Source organism: Pomacea canaliculata, linkage group LG13, assembly GCF_003073045.1.
Source record: "Pomacea canaliculata isolate SZHN2017 linkage group LG13, ASM307304v1, whole genome shotgun sequence".
In the NCBI taxonomy this organism is placed as follows: Eukaryota; Metazoa; Mollusca; class Gastropoda; order Architaenioglossa; family Ampullariidae; genus Pomacea; species Pomacea canaliculata.
Window position 1 is genome coordinate 20,696,532 of NC_037602.1, and position 22,406 is coordinate 20,718,937.

General features: G+C 36.4%; 1 protein-coding gene across 2 annotated transcripts; it reads right to left on the reverse strand.

The window, feature by feature from the left end:
* Positions 1–213: 213 nt before the first annotated feature.
* On the reverse strand, positions 214–22,390 carry LOC112554538 (dual specificity mitogen-activated protein kinase kinase 1-like). Of its 2 annotated transcripts, none has more exons than XM_025222349.1 (11): positions 22,164–22,390; positions 20,414–20,642; positions 18,805–18,951; positions 18,049–18,126; positions 17,608–17,659; positions 17,210–17,334; positions 16,720–16,909; positions 14,544–14,677; positions 4,819–4,880; positions 4,235–4,280; positions 214–3,642 (listed from the first exon to the last, which is right to left on the reverse strand). In XM_025222349.1, the coding sequence occupies exons 1-11, from the start codon at positions 22,238–22,240 to the stop codon at positions 3,544–3,546; spliced, it is 1,239 nt and encodes a 412-aa protein (XP_025078134.1). In that variant the 5' UTR covers positions 22,241–22,390; the 3' UTR covers positions 214–3,543. The 2 variants fall into 2 exon arrangements, with proteins under 2 accessions (XP_025078134.1, XP_025078135.1); XM_025222350.1 differs by lacking the exon at positions 14,544–14,677 and adding an exon at positions 12,971–13,059 and having other exon boundaries at positions 22,164–22,386.
* Between the last annotated feature and the right edge of the window lie 16 nt (positions 22,391–22,406).

Here is a 22,406-nt window from a genome sequence, read left to right on the forward strand (position 1 = left end):
TCTGTATGTAGACTTATTTCATAGTAGTTCCATTAGAAAATAAAAAAAAAGATTCCATCCATAAATGAAAAAAATTGAAATTAAACCACACTTGTACCTTTATCTTTTTTTTTTTTTCTACTAGTAGTTATTCTGAAAATGAAGTCATTTCTACATTACTGTTCAGAAAAACTTTACATAGATTTTAAAATATGCTAACAAAAAATATATATGCTTGAAGTTTTTTTTAATGCTGAATGTTATATTTTAGAAGTTGGAAGAATTGTTAATAAGATTATTAATAAAATCACTGTAATCATACATCTTTTTTTACTTTAAACATGTTCCACAAACTTGAAATCTGATTTCTGTGAAATGTTAGGATAAAAGATTAGACCACAATTATTATCTTAAGTAATGCAAGGATTGTGGTACAGCAGTCCAAATCCTGTAAGAGTTGAAAGTGAAAGCATAATGCACAGAGTTACACTAAAAAAAAAATATTTGAATACAGTAGCTGAAAATCTAATAGTACTAAAAACAAACAAACAAACAAAAACCCTTCATGTCTTGCTACTGGTGTGTATACATCTACTCTCACACTTTACACTCACAAAGGATCTTCAGAGATGTGATTTTAAATTAGATTCTTTGATGCATTTACACAGCTACACTACAATATCTCATGATTATAGACAAAGTACTGCACAATACACATTGTGCATCAACTCCAAAACGCAGTCAGGCCACTAGTACAAGCACATGTACAACATCAATGGTCTAAGATTCCTGGGGGGAAGGGAGCATGCCCCAATCTACTTCAATCAAAAGCCTGCAATCATCAAGCAAAGGAACAGAGGTAACACTAGATGGGCACGATTAAAAAAAAAGAAACTTATGTTTCCAAGTGTTCCCCCTCAAGTTTAATTTGTCACTGCCTTACACATTGTAATATTGAAACATCTATTAATACATTTTGGTGTCTGGTGGTTAAGTGTACCCAAAAAAAAAATCAACCTTAACCCATTTTTTTTTTTAATGTAAAGTGGGGCGGGAAAAAAAGCTGTCATCCAAGTACAAAACTGAAACAACTGCCAGGCAAGGTTTCAACCCAAAAGTCTGGAATATACCAATCAAATTGCAACATCACCCAAAATCTCGTGCATCTGCACAGGCAGAGGGAATGTAGCAGTTCAAGGTAACTTGTCACTTTTGTTTCACTCTAGTAGACATGAAGCAGCTAACATGTCACAGAATTTACAGCATGGTTCAGAACTTCAAACATGAAATCATTAGTAACTGCAAGACGTAGTAAAATGTTTTAGTCCTATTTAAAAAAAAAAACTACTTATTTAGCTTGTCACACTTTTACACAAATGTCAGCGTTTTATGTTGGTTATCAACATTTTCCCCATAATGGCAAGTGCTTCCAAAATGGTCTCACATTACTAAAACCATTTTCAGTGTCAAAAGCTCTGTATAAGACAGTTCACAATATGGTGGGTGTGACAAGTTTAAAGTGGTTTATCACTCAACTTGCTTTAATCTCTGTGATTACTAATGTAAATGATACTAGTGTAAGTCCCCCCCCAAAAAAAAAACAACAGAACAGCCCACAGCGATGCCAGAAAATTTAAGAATCTTAGCGCTTACTTGTCAATCAATCTGTTATGCCAATTTATTTAGCAAGATCAGCCGTGTTGAAAATGCTAAGCAGGAATTTTTTTTCTAGAGCACATAAAAGTAAAACATAAACACAAAGACAATTTTAAGGTGCAGGACAAATGCATCTCTATGTGGAGACAGCTCATGCTATCAATACATTTTAAAATCATGTGCTTCACTGGTAGATGTCCATCTCTGATGAAGACTGAAAATATGCTGCATTGATGGAACACAAAAACAGAAATATTCTCAGAGCTGAAACAACCACCATTACCATCATGGCCACCACCCACTACCCATCAGCAAACCAAGTAACGTGAGGAGTGAAACATCAAACAACATGGGTCAATCAACAGTAACAAGTACGACATTTCAAAATATGTTTGCTTCTGTAACAAAAACAAGTAGAAATAGGTCTTTTGTTGAAGACACCAAAAAAACTCATTCATCAAAAAGACAATCAAAGATATAAATACACTTGAAACAGTAGAGAACCAGCCTAGGCCAATGGCAGAACACCAAAAGATATGAGTCAAAACACGAAATCAGAATCTTAGTTCCATAAGATGTCAGAGTTATTTCACTTGAAAAGAAGTAACACTAACAGCACATAACAGTCCAAACTTTATATATAAAAATTCATGTAGAGTGATATAAGTAAACTTTTATATTTATATTCTGTATTTACTTTTCATAATGAACGCCACAGTATTCTTAAAACTGACAATGAACATCCATGCAGACAATAGGACTGATGATATAAGTAGAATGAAAAACAGTCCAAACTTTTGGTACATTGCTAGCAGCCATGCATGGACCAGATCACTCAGAACAACACTCTTACAATAGTCCTTCCTCCACCTACTGCAGAACTGATTCAAGGATTCTCCACCTTTTCTTTGTCATCAACACACACAAAAAACAGGCACACATTTATTTATACCAGTCACAGTGCACAGCGAAATGTATTGTAAAAGTTCAACTGATAAAAACACACGTCTCCAATGAGCATGACCCCTCAGCAAGACTTTTGACCTTCATACAAGTCAACAGTTACAGTTGCTACCTAACAGGCAAGCCAAAGGAAAGAACACTATCTCAAATGCCACTGACTGTAAGACATTTTTTTCTTGACCCCGCCCCCTTTTTAAATCTACGTCACATTAAAAAGTTATCGCTGAACAAGAAAGTAACAAAAACTTAAGAGCTGAAAATATCTGAGGGTAGAAAATTGCTGAAGTGTCAAAAAACTGATGTTTTGATTATTTTAAGTTTTCCATATGCTGTTAAAGACTGGTAAGTTCATGACAAATATAGAAATGCTCTATCAGCGATGTAGATTTCGTGCAAATATTTTCTCCATGCTGGGGGCACTAAGGCATATGGGGTTCAAGACATGATTTATACAATGACATAACTTCTCATGAGAATTGTGAGTTTTTCCCGCCGTTGCACGTTACCATCATTCTATGCAGAAGAACTGTAGCAATGCATTGTCTCCCATGTCTATTATGCCCCAACTGATGGCTTCCTGCATCAACCGGGACAACTTCAAGATAAAATTTAGAGACTGGAAACTGAAAAAGTGTTTCAACCATGAATGCATAAAGTAGTAAAACCAACCTATTCTCTACAAATAACATCAACAACAGCGGTGGTATTGTGCAGTGGCGAAACACAAAATTTTGCACAGAAATACCTAGATCACTGTCACACATAAGGAGATCCACTGCATACCATCCAACAAAGTGTTTTCGTGACACAAAAGTAAGAAGAGGTTTGTTGTTGTTCCCCCCTCATATTAGCCACAGAGTAACTGAGGGTTCAGGCATTGAAGACTTGGTCATTCCAGAGTTTATTTCATGGCGCTGAAATGCAGCCATTCTGTAAAACCTTGGCTCAGTTGCTGTTCTCCTCTGGTGTGATATTCATGACACGGCACACCCAGTTGCCAATGTCTATGTCTGAGTTCTCATACTTCTTCACAAATGGATGATTCTGGTACAGAACAAAATAACAAATGTAACATTCACAAAAAGGCAACAGAAACGAACTTCAGAAAGGTGTCAAAATAACACTTTCTGCTTTGTTTAGACTTTGTCAACAGAGTCAAGTCTTATCACCTAGAAGCCAAGAAACAGTAGCATCAGGCAAACAAAGTCTACCTATCTGTGGATAGATGTGTGAGATGTCATACAGCATAGAGACAGGAACATAAAGCATATTTTATTTTTAGAAAATTTCCTTTAAAAAAAATGTTTACCCCAGCAACAATCTAGATCTCTCACATCCAAGCATTTTTTTTTTTTACTTTTCTTTTCTTTCTTTATTTTTTGGCAGAGGGTTGGTGAGGGTTGGGTTCATCTCACATTAAGATGAGCTTGTGAAAAAAATGAAGACAATAAGTTGTATGCATTTGTTGAGTCAACCTTCATAAGCAGATGGTTTAAATTACACAGTACCTAAAAGATTACAATTCAGCTCAAGTGGCTTATCCAATAAATCAGAGATGGAGGACAACCATTGTTCATACATTTTTCATTCTTGGCAACATGTTAAATACCAGAACCTTCCTCAGCTAGAAACTCACCATAAGTGACTGCAGGTCTGCCCTATCTGAAGGATTTTTCTTCAAGCTGCAAAGGCGAAAAGATACCCATCACTACAGCATTCCTAAATGTAGCCATTCCCACTGCATTATGAGACACATGACATCACAGAAAAACTTCAATGAAAGGGTAAGATTGTCCAGATGATTCTTTTAACAGATTTTGACATTTATCTATTCCTGAATTAGAAAGACATTTAAGACACAGAGTGATAGAGCGTACATGTGTTAAACTTTGTGCATGCCGTTTCTCTTTAAACTAATTTTTCTTTTAGTGATGACACTAACAACTTGCTTAAGTATGAAAAAGGCCACATTTTACTAAAGACCAAACAACTGCAAACAGTTTTATGACTCTGGAACAGAGATAATTGTTGCTGTTATCCAGATCCATGCAAACAGGAAATGGTGCTTGCAGCCTTTAAATCTGTACATTGCAATAAATGCTGCCACCCATCTCAGTATTTTTTCAATGAACCACCTTTTCCAATGTGTGCAAGTTCCACAGGTATGTAATGAATATCTTCCCTAATCTATTTAATGTAAAAGACTGAACCTGCACTTACCAACGATCAACAAAGTCAACGAACTCATCAGAGAATCTGCCCTTCGGAAGTGTGGGTGGAGGCTAAGAGAAAAAAATAAGTGAAGCAAGGTAGAGAAACAAGCTGTGAAAAGTAAACATAATCATAACAAACAACATCACCACAAGAAATTGTCATCCTATAGTAAACTATACTACTGTAATTTATTCTAATGTCTGTATATATAAAATATGGCTTACAAAGAGTTTTTAATCAATTGTACTTTGCTAACACCATAATTTCTTGGGCACAATCAGGTTAAGAACAGAAGTCAATTTCTTTTTAAATCCCACAAGCTCACTACATGCAATAATTTTTGTTCCTACCCTTGCAAGCTGGTTCAGTAAATGTTTATGAGGAAAAACAATAAGATCACCAACTCTATGGCTAGTGGAAGATACTCAAATAAATTATTTACATTTTATTTCTAGTATCACATTAGTAGTAAACAATATGGTAGTTTGCTATTCTCATTTTATTTTATTTTATTATGTTAAAATTTCTCTTGTTACATTATCCTTGTTGCATAGTCTTAGCTCTTTTTCAATGATTTGCCACTGACTTGAAATTATATAGATGACATAGATGACAAAAAGTTCTTTCTCAACCATGCATGCAGACGCATACACGCAAACTGTGTATACACACATACTGTGATGATTTTTTTAGTCTAGTGACACATGGCTCCTATACAAGAGAGAGATGGTAGGGAATTTCTAAAATGATTGTGCTATTACAGGACTTGCTCATCTCAATGCTATCAACAAGTGATGGTACTATTACAGGGCTCGCTCATCTCAGTGCTATCAACACCGAGACACAAAAGCAGCTTCAAGTAAAGGGAGTGGAGGAAGATGTTTTGGACACAAGATATTTTATGGGCCTGGAAGAGAAGTTGGTACAAACAACACGTATATAGGGAGAAAAACACTGCTGAGAAAAGAAAATCCAAAAAAAGTCTACACATATGAAGCTTGAAGCTGCATTCTAAGAAAAATGGAAAGCAAAGCACAACTTTTCCTGCTAGTCATTCTACTGCTCCCCTGTACAGTGCCATACAGATACACACGAGACCTACACAAGTGAAAACACAAGCATGTTTACAGTTTCACATTTACTACATCTGTCTACATATACCAGTGACCCAGGAAAATGTACTGTTATTATGAAAGAAATAAGAAATAACAATTATTAGTCGTTAATAAATGTGATTTAAGCACCTTATGTATTTTTGGTTATCCCCCGTAACAGCATCACAAGGGGTGTATATTAATTATTTTCTTCTAGCCCCCTCATCCCCTCCCCAACACACACACACACTTCTCTCAAATTCATCAAAAATCATAGTCTCAAGAAAACATCCATCCAAAAAATAAACAAACCCCACACACACATATTGATTGCTTCAATAACCTTGCATTTTAGATCATACATGCTTTGATGTTTATGTGGACTGTTATCACTTCTGCTCCTAAATTCTCTCCCTTCGCGGGCTCCACATTCCTTGGTTTCAGATCCACCATGTATTTTCCTACTCCCTCCACCGCAAACTACCCTACCACTACTACGATCAAAACAGCTTGGTTTTTAAAAATCCCTGCCAAAATATTTGAACACCTTGATCCCATGAACACTAAAATAACCAAAAATTATATAAATTAAATCGATTAGTGTTCCTCAGAAATTTATAAACTAGGCAACAGATGACATGCAGGCACTAAAAAAATTTAACACCATGGGCTGTAGTTATTAAGTGACAGTCATTTCCCCAGGGCACAAAGGGCAACTCAAGGAGCAGCAGCATTTCCAGAGTTATAAAGTGGTGTCCAGACCCCATGGACATTATTTCATGTTTCTTTAACATAGATCAGCTTTTCCATCTCTTTATAAATATGACTCCACATCTACAGGATCTGAACAACACTTTATAACTTTGGAAACAAGACACTTCTCCTTGAGTTCTCCACATTGCCCCAGGCAACAAATTACCCTCAGCTCATAACTACAACCCCAGAAAAACAACAGCCTGCAGGCTCCAATGACAAGGGTCAGAACTAATCTATGTTTTCAGAGATGTAGGAAAAGTTACCCTCCTAAGCAGTATTTAAAACTATTATGATGATGCTGGCTGACGCCTTCTTTCCCAGCTCTTGACATCTGCAGTAAGTCATTTTGACTACATATCCCTTGCTCTGATGGACAATTAATTCCTTACAGCAAAGTCAAACATGGATGCCCCCCCAAAAAAAAATCTTTACTTGAAAGACAAGCAAAAAGTTAAATAAGAATTTCAGAACTCTCATCAGTGACATTCAAATGCAGTTATATTTGCTAACTGAAACATTACAAATGCTTCAAATATTTGTTGATAACCATAGTGGTAATGAAATCATCATTAGAATGATGTTATCCCTAAATAAAATATTTCTCTCTTTGTATCCAGAAGACACGATACTTTTGAATTACTAAGAAAAAAAAAAAAAAGAAAAAAAAAAGAAAATTCTCAAAATAGCAGAGTCAACAACCCATACTGCCTTGCACACAGGCACCCATATGATCCCCGACACTAAATAAATGCCAAATGTTAGTATCACAACATTTTTTTGTCTAGTGAAATTCAACAAAAGCACAGTGAACAACAAGCTCACAAAACAAGCAGGAGGTGACCACTTTTTGTGATGCCAGATAATGTTCATATTCATAAAGACTGTCTGACCTCACCCAGCCTGTATCAGTTATTACACAGTCTTCCCATTTTCTGAAATACTTTTTGAGGTATGTTATGAGAGCAGCAGACAGAAGTCTTAAAGACTGCAGTGACAAAGTGTAGATTGTTCAGCAAGTTATCATCTTTATATGAGACCTCAAATTCAACAAACTCAAGAAAACTAAAAGCAGCAATGAAAGAGCCTCAAAGTCTAATGCTAAATAACAAAATAAGAAGGATGAAGTTATTCCACCCCCAACCAAGGAAAGCAACATTTAAAGAAATGTTTTCAATAAAGAAACAAATTTTAAGGCAAATAACATCTAACATGCTGTGGAATCAATCTGACTACTCAACACCTTGGGGAAAGAAAACTTATATCTATAAATAAATGGACCCACAATCCCAGAAACAAAGTTAGTCAGTCAATGGTATGCTTTAGAACAAGTCAAAAGGACACTTAAAAAAAGGATAAAATCAAATTTAGAACAAAACAGAATCCAGGGACTGAAAAAGTTGTTTAGCTTTCCTACTTTACAGTTTGGTTAACTAGTTTAATTTATTCAAGGTCCAGACCAGAATCATGCAAGTTTTCTTTTCTTTTTTTTCTTTTTTTGAGCCAACAGAATTCAGTCAAAAGGGGATGAGTAGATGCTAAAAAAGAGCAGGATCTAGCAAATAAGAGAACAATCCTAATACCAGAAGTATTGCTAGTGTAAGATAATAGGTAGAACATATATGTATTGTGGAGAATTCGGATGTTTCATTGAGTGCTAGGTGTGCAAAAGAAAAACACGGATTAAAATATAAGGCATACTGAGGGCTACTTTAAGCACTGCTTTTAAAAAGCAAAACGAAAACACGGTAAAAATCCACCAGTGGTAACCAAAAGCAGTTGCCATGACCCCAAAAACTGGGCTAGGGAGAACACAGTGGGAGACATGATCTATTCTTCAGGCAGGTATCTCTTGGCAATCACAACAGTCTATTTCAGGTGCCAAACTTTCTCATCAAACTGTTGTGCACTCCTGAATATGACACAATCTACCATATTTTCCATAAAGGCAGTTTTTAATATATATACATAAAAAATTTTCCTAACTCAAGTATATGTGGAGAGCAGATCTGTGGAGCGTTAATCGGGTCTTGCACGCAACTATTGAATTGGCACGAGTGTGTGGGTGGGTAGGCGGGATGGAGTGAAATCAGAATAAAGGAAAGGTGTGAGGCTAAGAGTAAAAGAGATATTCCAACAAGTGACACACTTCACTGTCACTAGCTACAATTGCCCAGGTGCTACCAGCTCAATGCCATGTCTCTGTTGAGTGACAAAGAAAGCATCTGTGCTCCTGCCTTCAACATTCTTCATTGTAACAAGCCACAATCGAAAATCATCTCAAAGTAGGATGAGGTCAGATCTGCCTTGCCCTACTGGACAGAATCATCAAGTAAGCCTATCAGCAGCCTCATAGATGCATCAATGGAAATTGCTGAATGGCTTGTGTACTTCAAGTCCACTATGTCAACTGTTTGCATATTTAAGTTCAGTTGTTTGTGTACAGCATTTGACAGACATCTTATGTACACAGGCACACTGCAAGCCCCTGCAACTAAAGGTGATGAATGTAGATACTAACAATCAAAGTTGTCAGCACTGCACAGCCAGTGGCAACAAATTCTGTGCCTTACTATAATTTTTCCATTCCCTGAGACAGCATTTCAGAAACCTTAAGGTTGCTCTATACATCCCAATTTGGTGTGTCTATACATTTCCAATTGCCAATTAAACTTACCTAGGAGACATCGCTAAGCCTATAGAGGGTGCCAGGGAAGGAACTGGAACTGTGAAAGGGGAGGGGGGTCAAGTTGTTGTGTGCAGCAGTTTTAACAAGTCAGCTACTTCCTGTTACCAGCCTTAAAGTTCTCATGCTCCATCTGCTACATTTCACCATCAGTGACATCTTCTATGCAGACAACCAATCAGATACAACAACACTGACAGATTCAGTTAAGGGTTTATATGAGAATGGAACCTGTCTCCACACTAACAACTTTCTCCTTTTTTTCAATAGAGAGGGTTAATAAGTATGCCGTAATTGGAGACAATAAGAAAAATGGCATTTATCAAGATGTCGGGGACAAAATGGTGCTTCTGTGAAAATTCCCTGCTAACAGTATTCATGAGGCACATTGCTCCTCTGCATGTCCAAAGAGGAAGTTTTCACTACATGCAGCTAACACCAACTTCAAGTTTTGGCGATCACAAAAAACAGCAGGTGCAGTGTCAGGGGGATGGGGTGAAGAATAGAAGAGGAAGTGTTAGGAGTGTGAGAGTACTTGTCTGGAAAAAATGAGGAAAGGAAGGATGGGGAACAAAGACTGCTGGATACAATGAACAGGTAAACACCATGTGACAGTATAGACTGAACAAAGACAAACAGTAACAGGCTCAAACAACCTGAGCTATCATGATCATGTTCAGTTGTACGCCCAGCAAATGCCAAGCTCTGCATCTTAAAAAAAAGGAGGAGGGAAAGAATTTATTTAGCTAAATAATTACTGTACTCTATCGGAAACTGAACCTAGCTCTCCAGATATGCACACAGTCAAGCTTATTCATTGTGCACCTGATCATCAGAATTGGTTCCACTTTTTGATTTTGCCATCATTACAAGTACATTTATGTAACTAGTTCAGAATTGTGTCGCAACATGCATGTCTAGCTGTGACCTTACCTAGAACAAAGCTGCCCTCATGGGGACCAAGCAAAAAGAAAATTATATCTATTTGATGACGGAGTACCTCTGGCTTTATGTGACAGACAACCAAAATTGGATGAAAATAAAGAAACTTTAAACACTATTGTCTTCCATTGTCTACCTCGCTCAAAGCTGCATCAGCATCTATTCAAAATGAATTCCAGCTGAAAGAATCAATAACATAGCTAATCTCTTGTCTTTTGTCTTTAGTGTAAACCCACGAATAACCTACTGCAAAAAACTTACTGGGTCACCGAGCAAATATATTTACACAATGCCTAATTAGCCAAAAATATTTTTGTTCTAAAAAAATTAATCATGTACCTAAAAACATTCATCATTTTTGTTTAAATACAGTAGAATTTCAATTCCAAAAATAATTCTATTTTTGTCTTTTCCTTTGAAATTATGCATACCAGCACACTAATTTTACATGCCCCATCACTTTCTCATGGAGTATCTATGTACCATGCACTTTTTTAAAATGTGAACAAAATGCAGTGATATACATAAGAGCACACTAAGATCCTTAAAAATAAAATATACCTACATCTATTGTACAAAATAAACTTTTTTTTTTTTTAGCTTTTCTAGCACAGACTTTAAAAATCATATTCAAGTACTTTTGAAAACCCACGTGCACGCACACACACATATGCACAGGCACAATATGAAAAATGCATGTAAGCATCTGAACCAGGCAAAAGCCTACAACTTCTGGTGTGTAATGTCTTGTGGTCATGGTTCTAATTTTACATGCCTATTATTTTTAAGTGATATTTTATGTCCAGTCTTTGTTTTTTATGTTCTTGTCCAATGGTGTAAATTAAGAAATCTCTGTAATCTATAATGGAAGCAAGATAGTTATACTTATAGGGACTGACAAAACAGGTACATAGCAAAAGTGAGAACTTCAGATAGCTGTTATAACAGACTTTTATTCCCAACAGTGACTGGATGTAATGCTCCATTTATAGCCCCAATGAATCCTCTCTGACAAGTCTGTGGCTTTGTTAAGTTGCAACAAGGTAGGCAAACTAGTGAATGACTGTTGAGAAAATATGTTGGCTGCCTCCTATGACTATAAAATAGACTGTTTAACACTTATTTTTAAAAATAGATTTGGTACAGATGACTTATGAAAACCAGGCATCAATCACTGCAGTTTTTAGATGAATGTACTACTTTAAAACTTCTAAATTTTTTCATATGCTAACATGCAGTTCTGACACGTTAAATTAATGAGAATACATGATAACTAAAATGACAGGAAATGTTAAACTTTATTAACAAACAAGATCATCTAAGATAAAAAAATTTCATTTTACTGCTCGTGGCAGTGGTATCCCTAGAATTTAAAGAAGAATGCACAAAAAGCAAACAAGAGCAAGAAACCCAGCTACCAGAGGTCTCATATAAACAATGCTGAAGACAGTGAAATGGTAACATGTTAGTTAGGTTAGTTTATAAAAATTATAAAGAAACTAAAGGGAAACCATGCCACGGTCTCACAATTTTGTCATCTCTTTGGCGTAATCTATGCCCACCCACTTTGGTGCTGACTTGCAACAGACTCACTTTGGCAAACTACTTATTTTCAATTAATTCAGCATGTGTCATTCACTTGCCCCCACTGGTCTCTGTTCTAATGATACGCATAATACTTATACCACAGAATTCTCTATGGACTGGCCCCACAGCTTGAAAAACCTACAACTGTACTGCCAACACTGGCACAATGATGGGACAACTAAGCAAGAGCTCATTAACACTAAAAGGGGTCTTACAAATATGACAACACTAGATACGGCTCTTAAAAGTTTTGAGAACAGGATGAAACAAAAACAAAACAAAAAAAACACCTTAAAATAAGTTCTATACTTCTGGGCACAGCAATATATTAGTCTTATCAAGCAATACTTAACTGCCAGAGCCACACGTGTTCTCATTGTTCAGTTTACAACATAGGCAGGGTAAGGAGAGTAGACAAGGAAAAAAAAAAATCCAAATATGGTTAAAGATATTGTAACATCTTTGCTGAAGACACCGGACGCAGGCTGAGAGTAACAGAATCAAAAGGATAGGGAGAAAGTGAATGAGTAAATTTCTTTAAAAATCCAAAGATCCAAATACAGTCAAACCTTAACTAGCCCAGGTCTAATGTCTGGTAAAATATAAAGTAATAGTTAACAGAGGTTAAATAGCCAAATGTAAATAAACTGCAAACACGTTTTATTAATACTTCATTATGTAATAATTCAAATGATATAAACACACTATCAAAGCACAAGTATAAATGATAAATTTTGTGTGCACTTCAAAAGTGTTTCCAAAAACAAAAAATATTCAAACAACTTGGTTACACCATGCCTAAATCCCACACCAACATCAACTGCAAGCTACAAAGGGGAGACCAGGCTAATTAGGTTTGACTGTACTTTAAATCCAATCTCAAGTCATTAAGGTAGTATTAATAAAAATTTTACGTTTTCTTTTGTCATTAATGAATGCTACTCTTAAGCTCTTACTCAACAAAGGCTTGAGCCGAGTCAAGAGCTGCATTTCAATTTTGATTTCTGTTCATTAATTTTTTTTTTTCATGATTGTACATAATGTAACTATGAGTTTGTTGCAAGTCAAAGCACGTTTCTTCTCTCACCAAACATACCTCGTTCACAATGTAATCTAAAAGCTCAAAAATGGCCATAGGTCGAGGTCCATCCGCGCCAGGAGGGCAGACGAAGCTATTTCGGGGCACTAGAAAGCAAGAGAAGATAACCCTGATGTGACAAAATGCACGCACAGGCACACACATCCATAACAATGCAGCAGCTGAGGTAATGCATAAGAGAACAGAACAAAAACATGGCAAATAAACCCAGTTAGGAAAACAAAATCATGACATACAACAGCTGAAACTGAGGGGAAAAAAGTTTGGTAAATGAGATGTACAGCCTGCTTGATTGATGCAAAAGTGAGTGATGCATAGCAGAGGGTCACAGCACAAGAATCATCGCTTAACGCTCTCAGAGCACAACGCAACAAAAAAGCTGCCTGACTTCACAACATTTATATGCAAGTCTTGTCATCGCTTCCTTAAACAATGAACAAAGGAAACCTCAGGGTCTTTCTTCAGTCTTTTCAGTCCACTGACATAAGCAACAAGTTATGCAGCAACATGAAGAAAAACTTTTTGGTGACAAAACACAGCCTAAATACTGATCAATGCTCCACGGGAAAGCATCAATTCCCATCTAGTGTTTCAAATAATGCTTTAGGCACATTGAGAGAGCCAGGTCACGCGATGAAGAAGTACTGTTAACCCTCTGAAAGATTTGAGATGAGAGAGTGGGACAGGCAATCTCCAAAGGCAGTCTTTCTCTCGTCCACCTACCTAATAGTAATGCAACTTCAAACAGAATCTGTCAACACCTGGGTCTGGTTGCTTGATCAGTTTGGTAGACAACAACCAACAGCCAGTGCGTTCTTTTACATCAAAATTAGCTTCATGCACATGGGCAAGTTGTCAGCACTGCACAAGGTATTGGTTCTAGAAGAGCCTCTTCCTAGCCACAGTGCTCTTTCTACAGGATGCCTGGGGAAGCTCAGGGGTCACTCAAGTTTCAAAGCTTTTTTCAAGTTTCACAACTAAAAGCAGTAGTAACAGCAGCATCAGCAGCAGCAGCAAGCCAGTCGTCAAAAGATTTTCCATTTTACCGACACAAGTGTCATTTTCCTGCTTCTACCAGGGCTGTACAACTAAATACATTTTCAACAATGCATGCGTCCCAGCACGCTGTTCATGCTTTACTCCAATTCTACAATTTTGAAAAATGAGCAATGTGCTCAGTGCAAGCCTGGTCAGATCTACATATATTTTTGCTGTACTTAAGTCACAGTTTCAAAACAGATTATATTAACTGTTTTCTCATGCCACAAATAAAATTGAACGAGAGAAAAATCTGATCCTAATTTGGAGGTCACCCATCTCTACATGAAAACAGTCCATAATACATATATACATATGGAAAAAAACTTTCAAAATCAATTCAAAGGAACCACATCATAAGGTGAAAATAATGTACAGTCCAGCACGCTGTCTTGCTGAGAAAAAGGCCCACATTGACATGCACTGACAAACACACAGACACACATGTAAACAAAATGTGAGGTGGTACTGATCAGGTCCATCATAGCGCAGGTGGGACACGCGCAGGTGAAGCTGACAGAGGCCATTTTACCTCATTGACTATATATTCCAGGAGTTCAAAAATAGCCATGGGGAGCGGCCCATCCCCTGTAATTACTTCCATATCCCCAGGGCAGGCTGGAAAGTAACTGGTGGTAGTTATAACCTCAACTCCTCCTGGGCATGCTGAAAACAACTCGCAGTAAGTGGGCACAAAACAAATCATCAAATTCTTCATTCTGGTTCCGTGTGCCTGGTGCAACATTAAAAAACTGAAAAATTAAGGGTGGTGGTATCCAGCTTTTTTAAAAGTATCATCGCAATGCATTGTGAAGTAAAAATTATCTGTCCCAAAGTTTAAATAAAAACAAAAACAGGAGGGGTTTTCTGGGTTGGGGAAAAGGGTCACATCTTGAACTTATGGCTTTTCCTACAGTCTTATTAGGCATACCAATCATTATTCTCAGCTGGGCATACTTCAGTGACTAAGCAGCTGAGGAACTAAAAGATATCCCCACCCCCAGTTTCCTTAATAACATAATTCAGAGTGGTTACAAAAAGAAGAAATTAATGTCCATTTACTTAACTGCTAATTATTTTGTTTTCTTGCCTATAAAAGCTTCTTGTAAAAAAAAATGTTCATGGACGCTGCGACAAAAGGCTAAAGACGAACTAACAATTCTGATGGAATAAAAACTGTCGAGGTACACACCATCAATCTGAGAAACATGCACTAACTACTTGAAAAGAATATTATCAGTTCTGGCACTGGAAACAGTGTGAAGATAGCAATTTTTGCAATGTAAGAATCACTTAAGTAACACTTGAAAGACAAAATGTAATATAACATTCATGGAATATATGAAAAACATACGACACTGCTACTGATAATCAAATGTATGCTGTGACTGCCAAAAATGAAGCTGTTCACATCTAAGCCACCAAACCTCTGATCATCAGGAATGAAGGTGTCCATTAAGACTTTGAGACTGGACCTTGACCTTTGACTCAGACACCCAGGTAGGTCCAAATTTTAAGTATTTTAAAAAAATCATAAAAAATAAGCTTAACATGACACAAAGATAAAGAAGAATTATAATTAAAGTTCAAAATTAGGAGAAAAAGACCATTTACACCTCATTCTATCATGAAATACCACTTTCTTGTAAATCCAAAGGAAATTGGGCATATCAAAATCTATTTCCAAAAAGAAAATTTTGATGCAGTGTACTGTCTTACACACAACTGATGATCCCTGCAATGTCTCGTCCTGTGATCAGTGGATTTTAATAATTACTCACCATGTATAAAATAAATAAATATAACCTGTGATGATGAAAAGTAACTTTAGTGTCAGAAATTGGCTCCAAAATTGTTAAAAATTGCTGTCTTAATGTGTGCATTCATGTTGCCACCTATTTTGAAAAGAATGAAACGTACGGGAAAAAAAATTACATCTTCAAACTTATGTCTACCTGGTTCCCACGTTAACAGTTAGCTATTCAAAATGTTAAATGATTGGATGTCATTCCTTTTTTTTTTTTTTTATGGCAACAAAGCTGCTCTGCACTCCGGACGACAGCATTGCAACTTCAGATAAACCATTTACATTCAGCAATTTAGATGCTCTATCTTCTCTAGTGAGAAAATAGCCTCAAAACCTATCAATGAAATTGTTTGCCATTTTCCATTAAGGTTCCACTCTGACTGATCATGCAGTATTGTGGCAAAACAATTGTTACAAAGCTTTGCCAGTAATCACTTCAAATGACTTAACAGTACTTAAAAACTAACTGTGCCTTCCCTAAACTAAACTCTTCAAATTATAAACTGAGACCTGTAACAGCCAACCCATAATGACTTCTGCCTGCAAACTTGTCATTGGTGGAAAAAAAGTGGTTACAGAAACCACTTGCTGATGTCCTAAAGGCCACTCTCTAGACAGACTCTTTTTCTTTACCTTCCTATTGATTTTGCGGAAAACAATATCTAGATAATAACCTGCATACTTTTCAGATCATAAAGAAAGGGCAAATTAACAAAAATTACTTGCACTATAAAGTATCTTTGCTCTACTCTTTTGTTCGTTCATTCAATCTCAACTCACACATGCAAGCATAAAGACACACACACACACCCCCCTCATACCTCACAAGCACAATCACTACAAACACTACCCTCCATCCCATTAACCCACTACAGGGCAACCCACGGCTTGTGACCTTCACCTTTGAGTGGCTTTCCTGTTCGTGCTGCTTCCATATGCTCTTCCATCACATTTTCACCAAATATGGATGCCAGATCTTTGGCATCAGGGGGTGGCACAGGGTAGCGACCAATCGCCATCTCTACCATTGATAACCCTAGACTCCAGATGTCTGACTGCACTGAGTAGTGTGTGCCCTGCAGTCGCTCTGGCTGAAAAATTTAAAATAAATACCTAAGCACAACACTTCTACAATTTTACAAGTGACCTAAAGGAATTAAGGGAAAGTCTATATAATAAGAATGGGAGGGGGAGTGGAAAATAAGTCAGGCATATAAATATTGATAAGGTAAGAGTTTATTTATCCCAGAGGACAATTGGAGGAAAATGTTCCAATCTTAAGCCTTCATCTTGTTATGACCCAACTCTTTCACTACAATTCTTTTATTAAAAAAACAAAACTTAAAAAATGCATGAGAAATATGTAAACAGAAAATATACAATGAACTTACTGCCATGTAGGAGCGTGTTCCCACAAAAGAATTGGCCATAGAGTCGATCAACTGTCCACTGACTCCAAAATCACAGATTTTGATTTCTCCTCGTGAATTTACCAGAATGTTGGAAGGCTTGACATCTGACAAACAAACCAATGGCATCTACATCTTAAATCCTGCATAAATTTATATCAATCGTGTCTAATGTTGTGTGCATTAATCATCCAAAAGAAAATAAAGAAAAAAGATTCATGAGACAAAGAAAAAAATAAATGCAGAAAAAATATTTTTCTTTAAAACAGCATTTTATCCTGAACATTCGCATCTGCAAAATATCAACAAGTTTACCAAATCATGATTTGGTCTGATAAGAAAACATCTGAAACGTGAAAAAATATTTGGGATTTGCATACCTCTGTGGATGATTTGATGTTTTTCCCGCAGGTAGGACAACCCCTTGAGCACCTGCAGTTACAAGGTATGCTTTTGAATATTAAAAAGCATTTATCCAGGCACCTATGCGTTCTATCCTCCCCATGTGAACTTGTCAATAGCATAAAGCAGCACATCAAACGCTAAAGTACCACCAGCTTCAAAATGCAAGAAGAGCTGGGAATTCTAAACCTTGAAACATAGATCTCGTTGCTAAACCTTGTAATAGTTTTTTAATGCATCAAGATGCATCTAAACCATGTGGCATCTAAAAAGTATTTTCATCTGTAAATTTCAGAGGGTGTTCATAACTTCTACACATAAAGCAAGCGGCAATCATATTTTAATATTATCAAAAATAGTATCAAATTTTTAAAATATTAACAATGTTTCAAAGATGGCAAATGACATTTGTCACTTACAGAAATGTTGATGACACCAAGAACTGGTTCTGGAATCCTTCCTGCTTTCTTCAAAATTAGATCTAAAGAACCCCCATCCTTTAAAAAAGAAAAAGAAAACTGGAATATACACACATGACATAACAGATGTGTGATAGCCTTACTAGTGTAAGTGCAAAGAGACTGCACCTTTTACAATTTCCTCATGCACTTTCAACTCAAAATAACATTAAAAAAATCTCCACAAGAAACTGTGCGCATAAGTGACTGAATCTGTTCCATGGTTAGAAACAACATTTGAGAAAAATAAAAGCAGTCTGAAATCAATCAGGCTGCTTCAATGCTTAGAAAATTTAGATTCCTAACATACCCAGATGCCTTAATATTATTAATGTGAATAATAAATTCAATGTTGCTAATATTGTATTTTTATACGAAGATTTTAATCCCATACAAAGAATTCCAACTAAATATACTTTACTGGGAAAATACCCAGATGATAAGCATTTGTCCATTAACACATGTACAGAAAAGAAAAAAAGCTTAATTCAAATGCATATTTTACAAAACCCATCTGGCTCTTTAGTACAGCTCTTACTACAGTACTCCATGGGCAAGACCTGTGTCTCAAGCTGGGCATTTTCAGAGATAAAAATTGTTAACATCGCACTTCTGTTAACAAGTTATGTTCTAACTAGTAATAAAAAAGCAAAAAAGTGCCATTTTATTTAATTACAATAATTATGTGGATGGAAATAACAAAATCCATTAAATTACCATATACTCCATGCATATGCTAATTTCCCCATCACTGTAGAAGGCACCATAGTAGCCCACTATGTCAGGTGAGTTACATTCATGTAACACCTTAAGTTCACGGATGATCTGATTTCGCACAGCTGGCTTGATTTCTAGATGAATGAGCTGTGCAAACAGAAGATAATACTAGTGCTATCAAATCTTTCTGTCATACAAATCTCTCTCTGCCAGCCAAAAATTAATAATAATAATACATGCCTGTCTCTCACAATGGAAGCTCCAGGTACAGTACAATGGCAAAGTGCTAGGCAATGCAAGATGACAAAGCACATAAGATATAGGAGATGGAAGACACCACCAGCATATTAGTTGTATGAAAAATTATTGAAGAAAAAATTTTAAACCTGACTTGAATGTTGGAAATAAATACACAGAATATAGGCAAAGATTTTCAAATAGTGAGACCCACAAAAGACGATAAGTGATGCTAAAATGTTGACACCTTTTACAGGGCAGAAAGTGGATTAAAACAGGAAGAAATCTTAAGGGATGGAAGAGTTGCGACATTTAAAAAAAAACAGGCAAGAGCAAGGTCATGAAGGCAACGGTTACACAGTGAAACCTCTTTTAGTTGCCGGCCAGCTAGTGCTCCACATAAAGAAGTGGTCTAGCATATTTCTGCTTAAGGAGAACAATGCAAGCAGCACTGTTTGCGTCTCTTGAAGCTTATCAAGAAGGGATGGGCATCAAACAAGGACTTACAATTCAATCAGCAATATTAAAAAAAAAAAAGACTCAACACAAACTGTTCAGTCAATTCAGTTGTAAACAAGGCCTGATATGCTAATTCTGAGTAGCTCAAGAAGACTTGCAAAGTCTTGGAAAGGGAGGCTCTTAGATATAATCTGCATTCTCTCTGTTGTGTCATCATTCATCTTGAACATCCAGCACACACTAAAACAATTGCTTAATACTACTACAAAAATCAAATAGATTTTACACATTCTCATTTTAACTATTATCTCAAAATGCAGCATCATACATACTAAGTTTACAGTTAACAGCATTTTTTTTTAATTCTGTAGATCATAAAAACAAACATTTAAGGCACCTCTGTTTCTCAAAAATAAATCTTTTAAAAATATAGTTCCTTTCAGTTACAGCAGGGGTTTCCAACCTACAGCCTGCACATTTTAACCAGACTCAACATAATTTAATTTTTAACATCATGATTCTGGCCCGCAAGATTTTTATATCAGGTCCAGTGAGAGAAAAAGTTGGGCACCACTGAGTTACAGTCTTCAAGCCAGACAATACATGCTGTCCTAGGAAGTCACAGCTAAATGCGAGTCAGTTGAGAGTTGAAGCAAGTAAATCTTCTCTGCCACTCTTCATATTTTATTCTCACTCCTAATGACTAATCAGCAAACTAGGTCACAACAAGTGAGCACTCATGTGTGATCACGAGACGCATTAAAGTGAAAATTAAAATCATACTTTTACAAAATAGCCTTAAAACAAAGAATGGTTGCAAATCTAAAATGCACACCACATTAATAAACAGCCCCAACAGCTGCTATCCCATTTCAAAAAACAGCAATCTGTATCATGCAAATGAAGTGCTCACCTTCCTTGCCATGATCAGGCCTGTTGGCTTGTGCAATACTTTAGTGACAACTCCTCCATTGCCTGCCCCTAGTTCCCCAAGTTTCTCAAAGTCCTCTTCCAGAAGCTCTCCTACCTTCTGCTTTTGGGACAGAAACTCTTCTAATCGTTCCCTCTGCTGGTCATCAATATCCAGCTCTTTCAGCTTTTGCTGCAGTGCTTCTAAACTGGCCTGGGCTCCATTCTGCCGGCTAAGTAAAATAATTTAAAATATTTTTATGCATGAAATACTTTTGAGCAAATATGTTATACAAGGTGGAAGGCAAAGCCCAATATTCTTTTCCTGCTGTCATTTACTTTTCCTGATAAATAAATGAGGTATCACTAATCCAGGTCTCAACCCATCGATCATTTGCTCTATAGTGCAGGACTTTCAGACTACACACCCTCCCCTTCTCCAACAAGATTTGTAAGGTATGCACTTAAAAACTGATAACTACTAGTAGACATAGAAGCAAAGCAGTGCTGAACTTGTAAGCACTATTCCATTAATAAAATAAATGAACTCTATGTCTGAAATAAAGTACTACATGAAGTCTGCCCTTTTTATATTCTTAATGCATCCAAATTACACAAAAATAATACTTATTTCACCTATAATATTATTTCACAAGCATTAAAAAGCAGTCTATTCAAAACAGACAGGTAAACACCAATTATAATAAAATCAAAAAGACCCAGTTTCAGTCCAACATATCTTAAATTATTACATCAAGCTAATCCTAACATGGCTACCATGTATCAGCTTCTAAATCTAAAATCGTTTTAGTACTGTCAAAGATGTAAAACAACTGGCTTAGCAAAGAACAAATATTGTTCAAGCTTACCCACATACCATTTAAAAGATTATATCAAAATTGTTGTGCTTTTATTTACAGTTGGTAGCTGAAAGATCAATGTATTCAGATTATATAAATATACTGTGTAGCTAGCATTGATCTAAAGGTGAATACAATTTTTTTTCATATTAGCATGATCCATGCACCTAAAAACTAAAAACATGCTTCAAACAGCTCACCATACATGACAACTACACACAACACTTATGTCACCTTAGCAATCTCCTTACAACAAAAGTGCTGCTGTTCCTTTCTGTGCATATTAAATAGTTTCTAATAAGAAAAAAATAATAAAGCCCGTTTATTGAATTACACACTGAAGATGTGTAGATGTTATGTTCATATCATGTTTTATTACGTCCGCTTAAAAAAGCATTATTTTTAAGGCGTATTCTCCAACCAACTACTCACGACCGCGCTGTATATGGAGAATCTCTGGCTCGATAAGAATGTCAGGAATGGCATTATATTTTTCTGTGCGCGCTTTTGGGTGATCTATATAAGACACGAACCACCCAAATCACAATGCAAGACAGCTGCGACTCCTCCTTCAAATCGAATTTTCTGCTGCAGGAAAATGAGTCTTAACGTTCTACTTCTTGTCTTGCAGGCGGCAGCAGTATCTGTTTCTGCAAATCTATAAAGGTCTATACCGCCAGAACCTAGAAATAGAATGGACGGCACGTAGGTAAACAACACAAATATTTGGATTACCCAGATATTTCTTAGTTATCATTTACCGCATTTTAAAGCAAATGACATTCAAATATACTAAACGAAATTTTACAGCATAAAGCTACTGCAAAAACGTTTCAGTTAATGCTACTGAAAGCTACAGTTATGGTGTAGCTGGTGACAAGCTTTCCAACTTACTCAGTGTTTCCGTCCTGCTGCCCCGGCTCCCCAACAGAAATTGTCAGGTTCAATTTATTCTTGCCGATTGGCATCATACGGTCGGTTTAAACGACTCCCCACAAATTATATCATGAGTAGAAGCCGAGTGTACATCTGACTATTCCACTCTCTGTTCTGTAAATTAAGGGCTCCCTGTCAGACCTTCCAAAAACATCACAGACAAGATGTAAGTGTACATACACATATTTCCCATAATAGTAG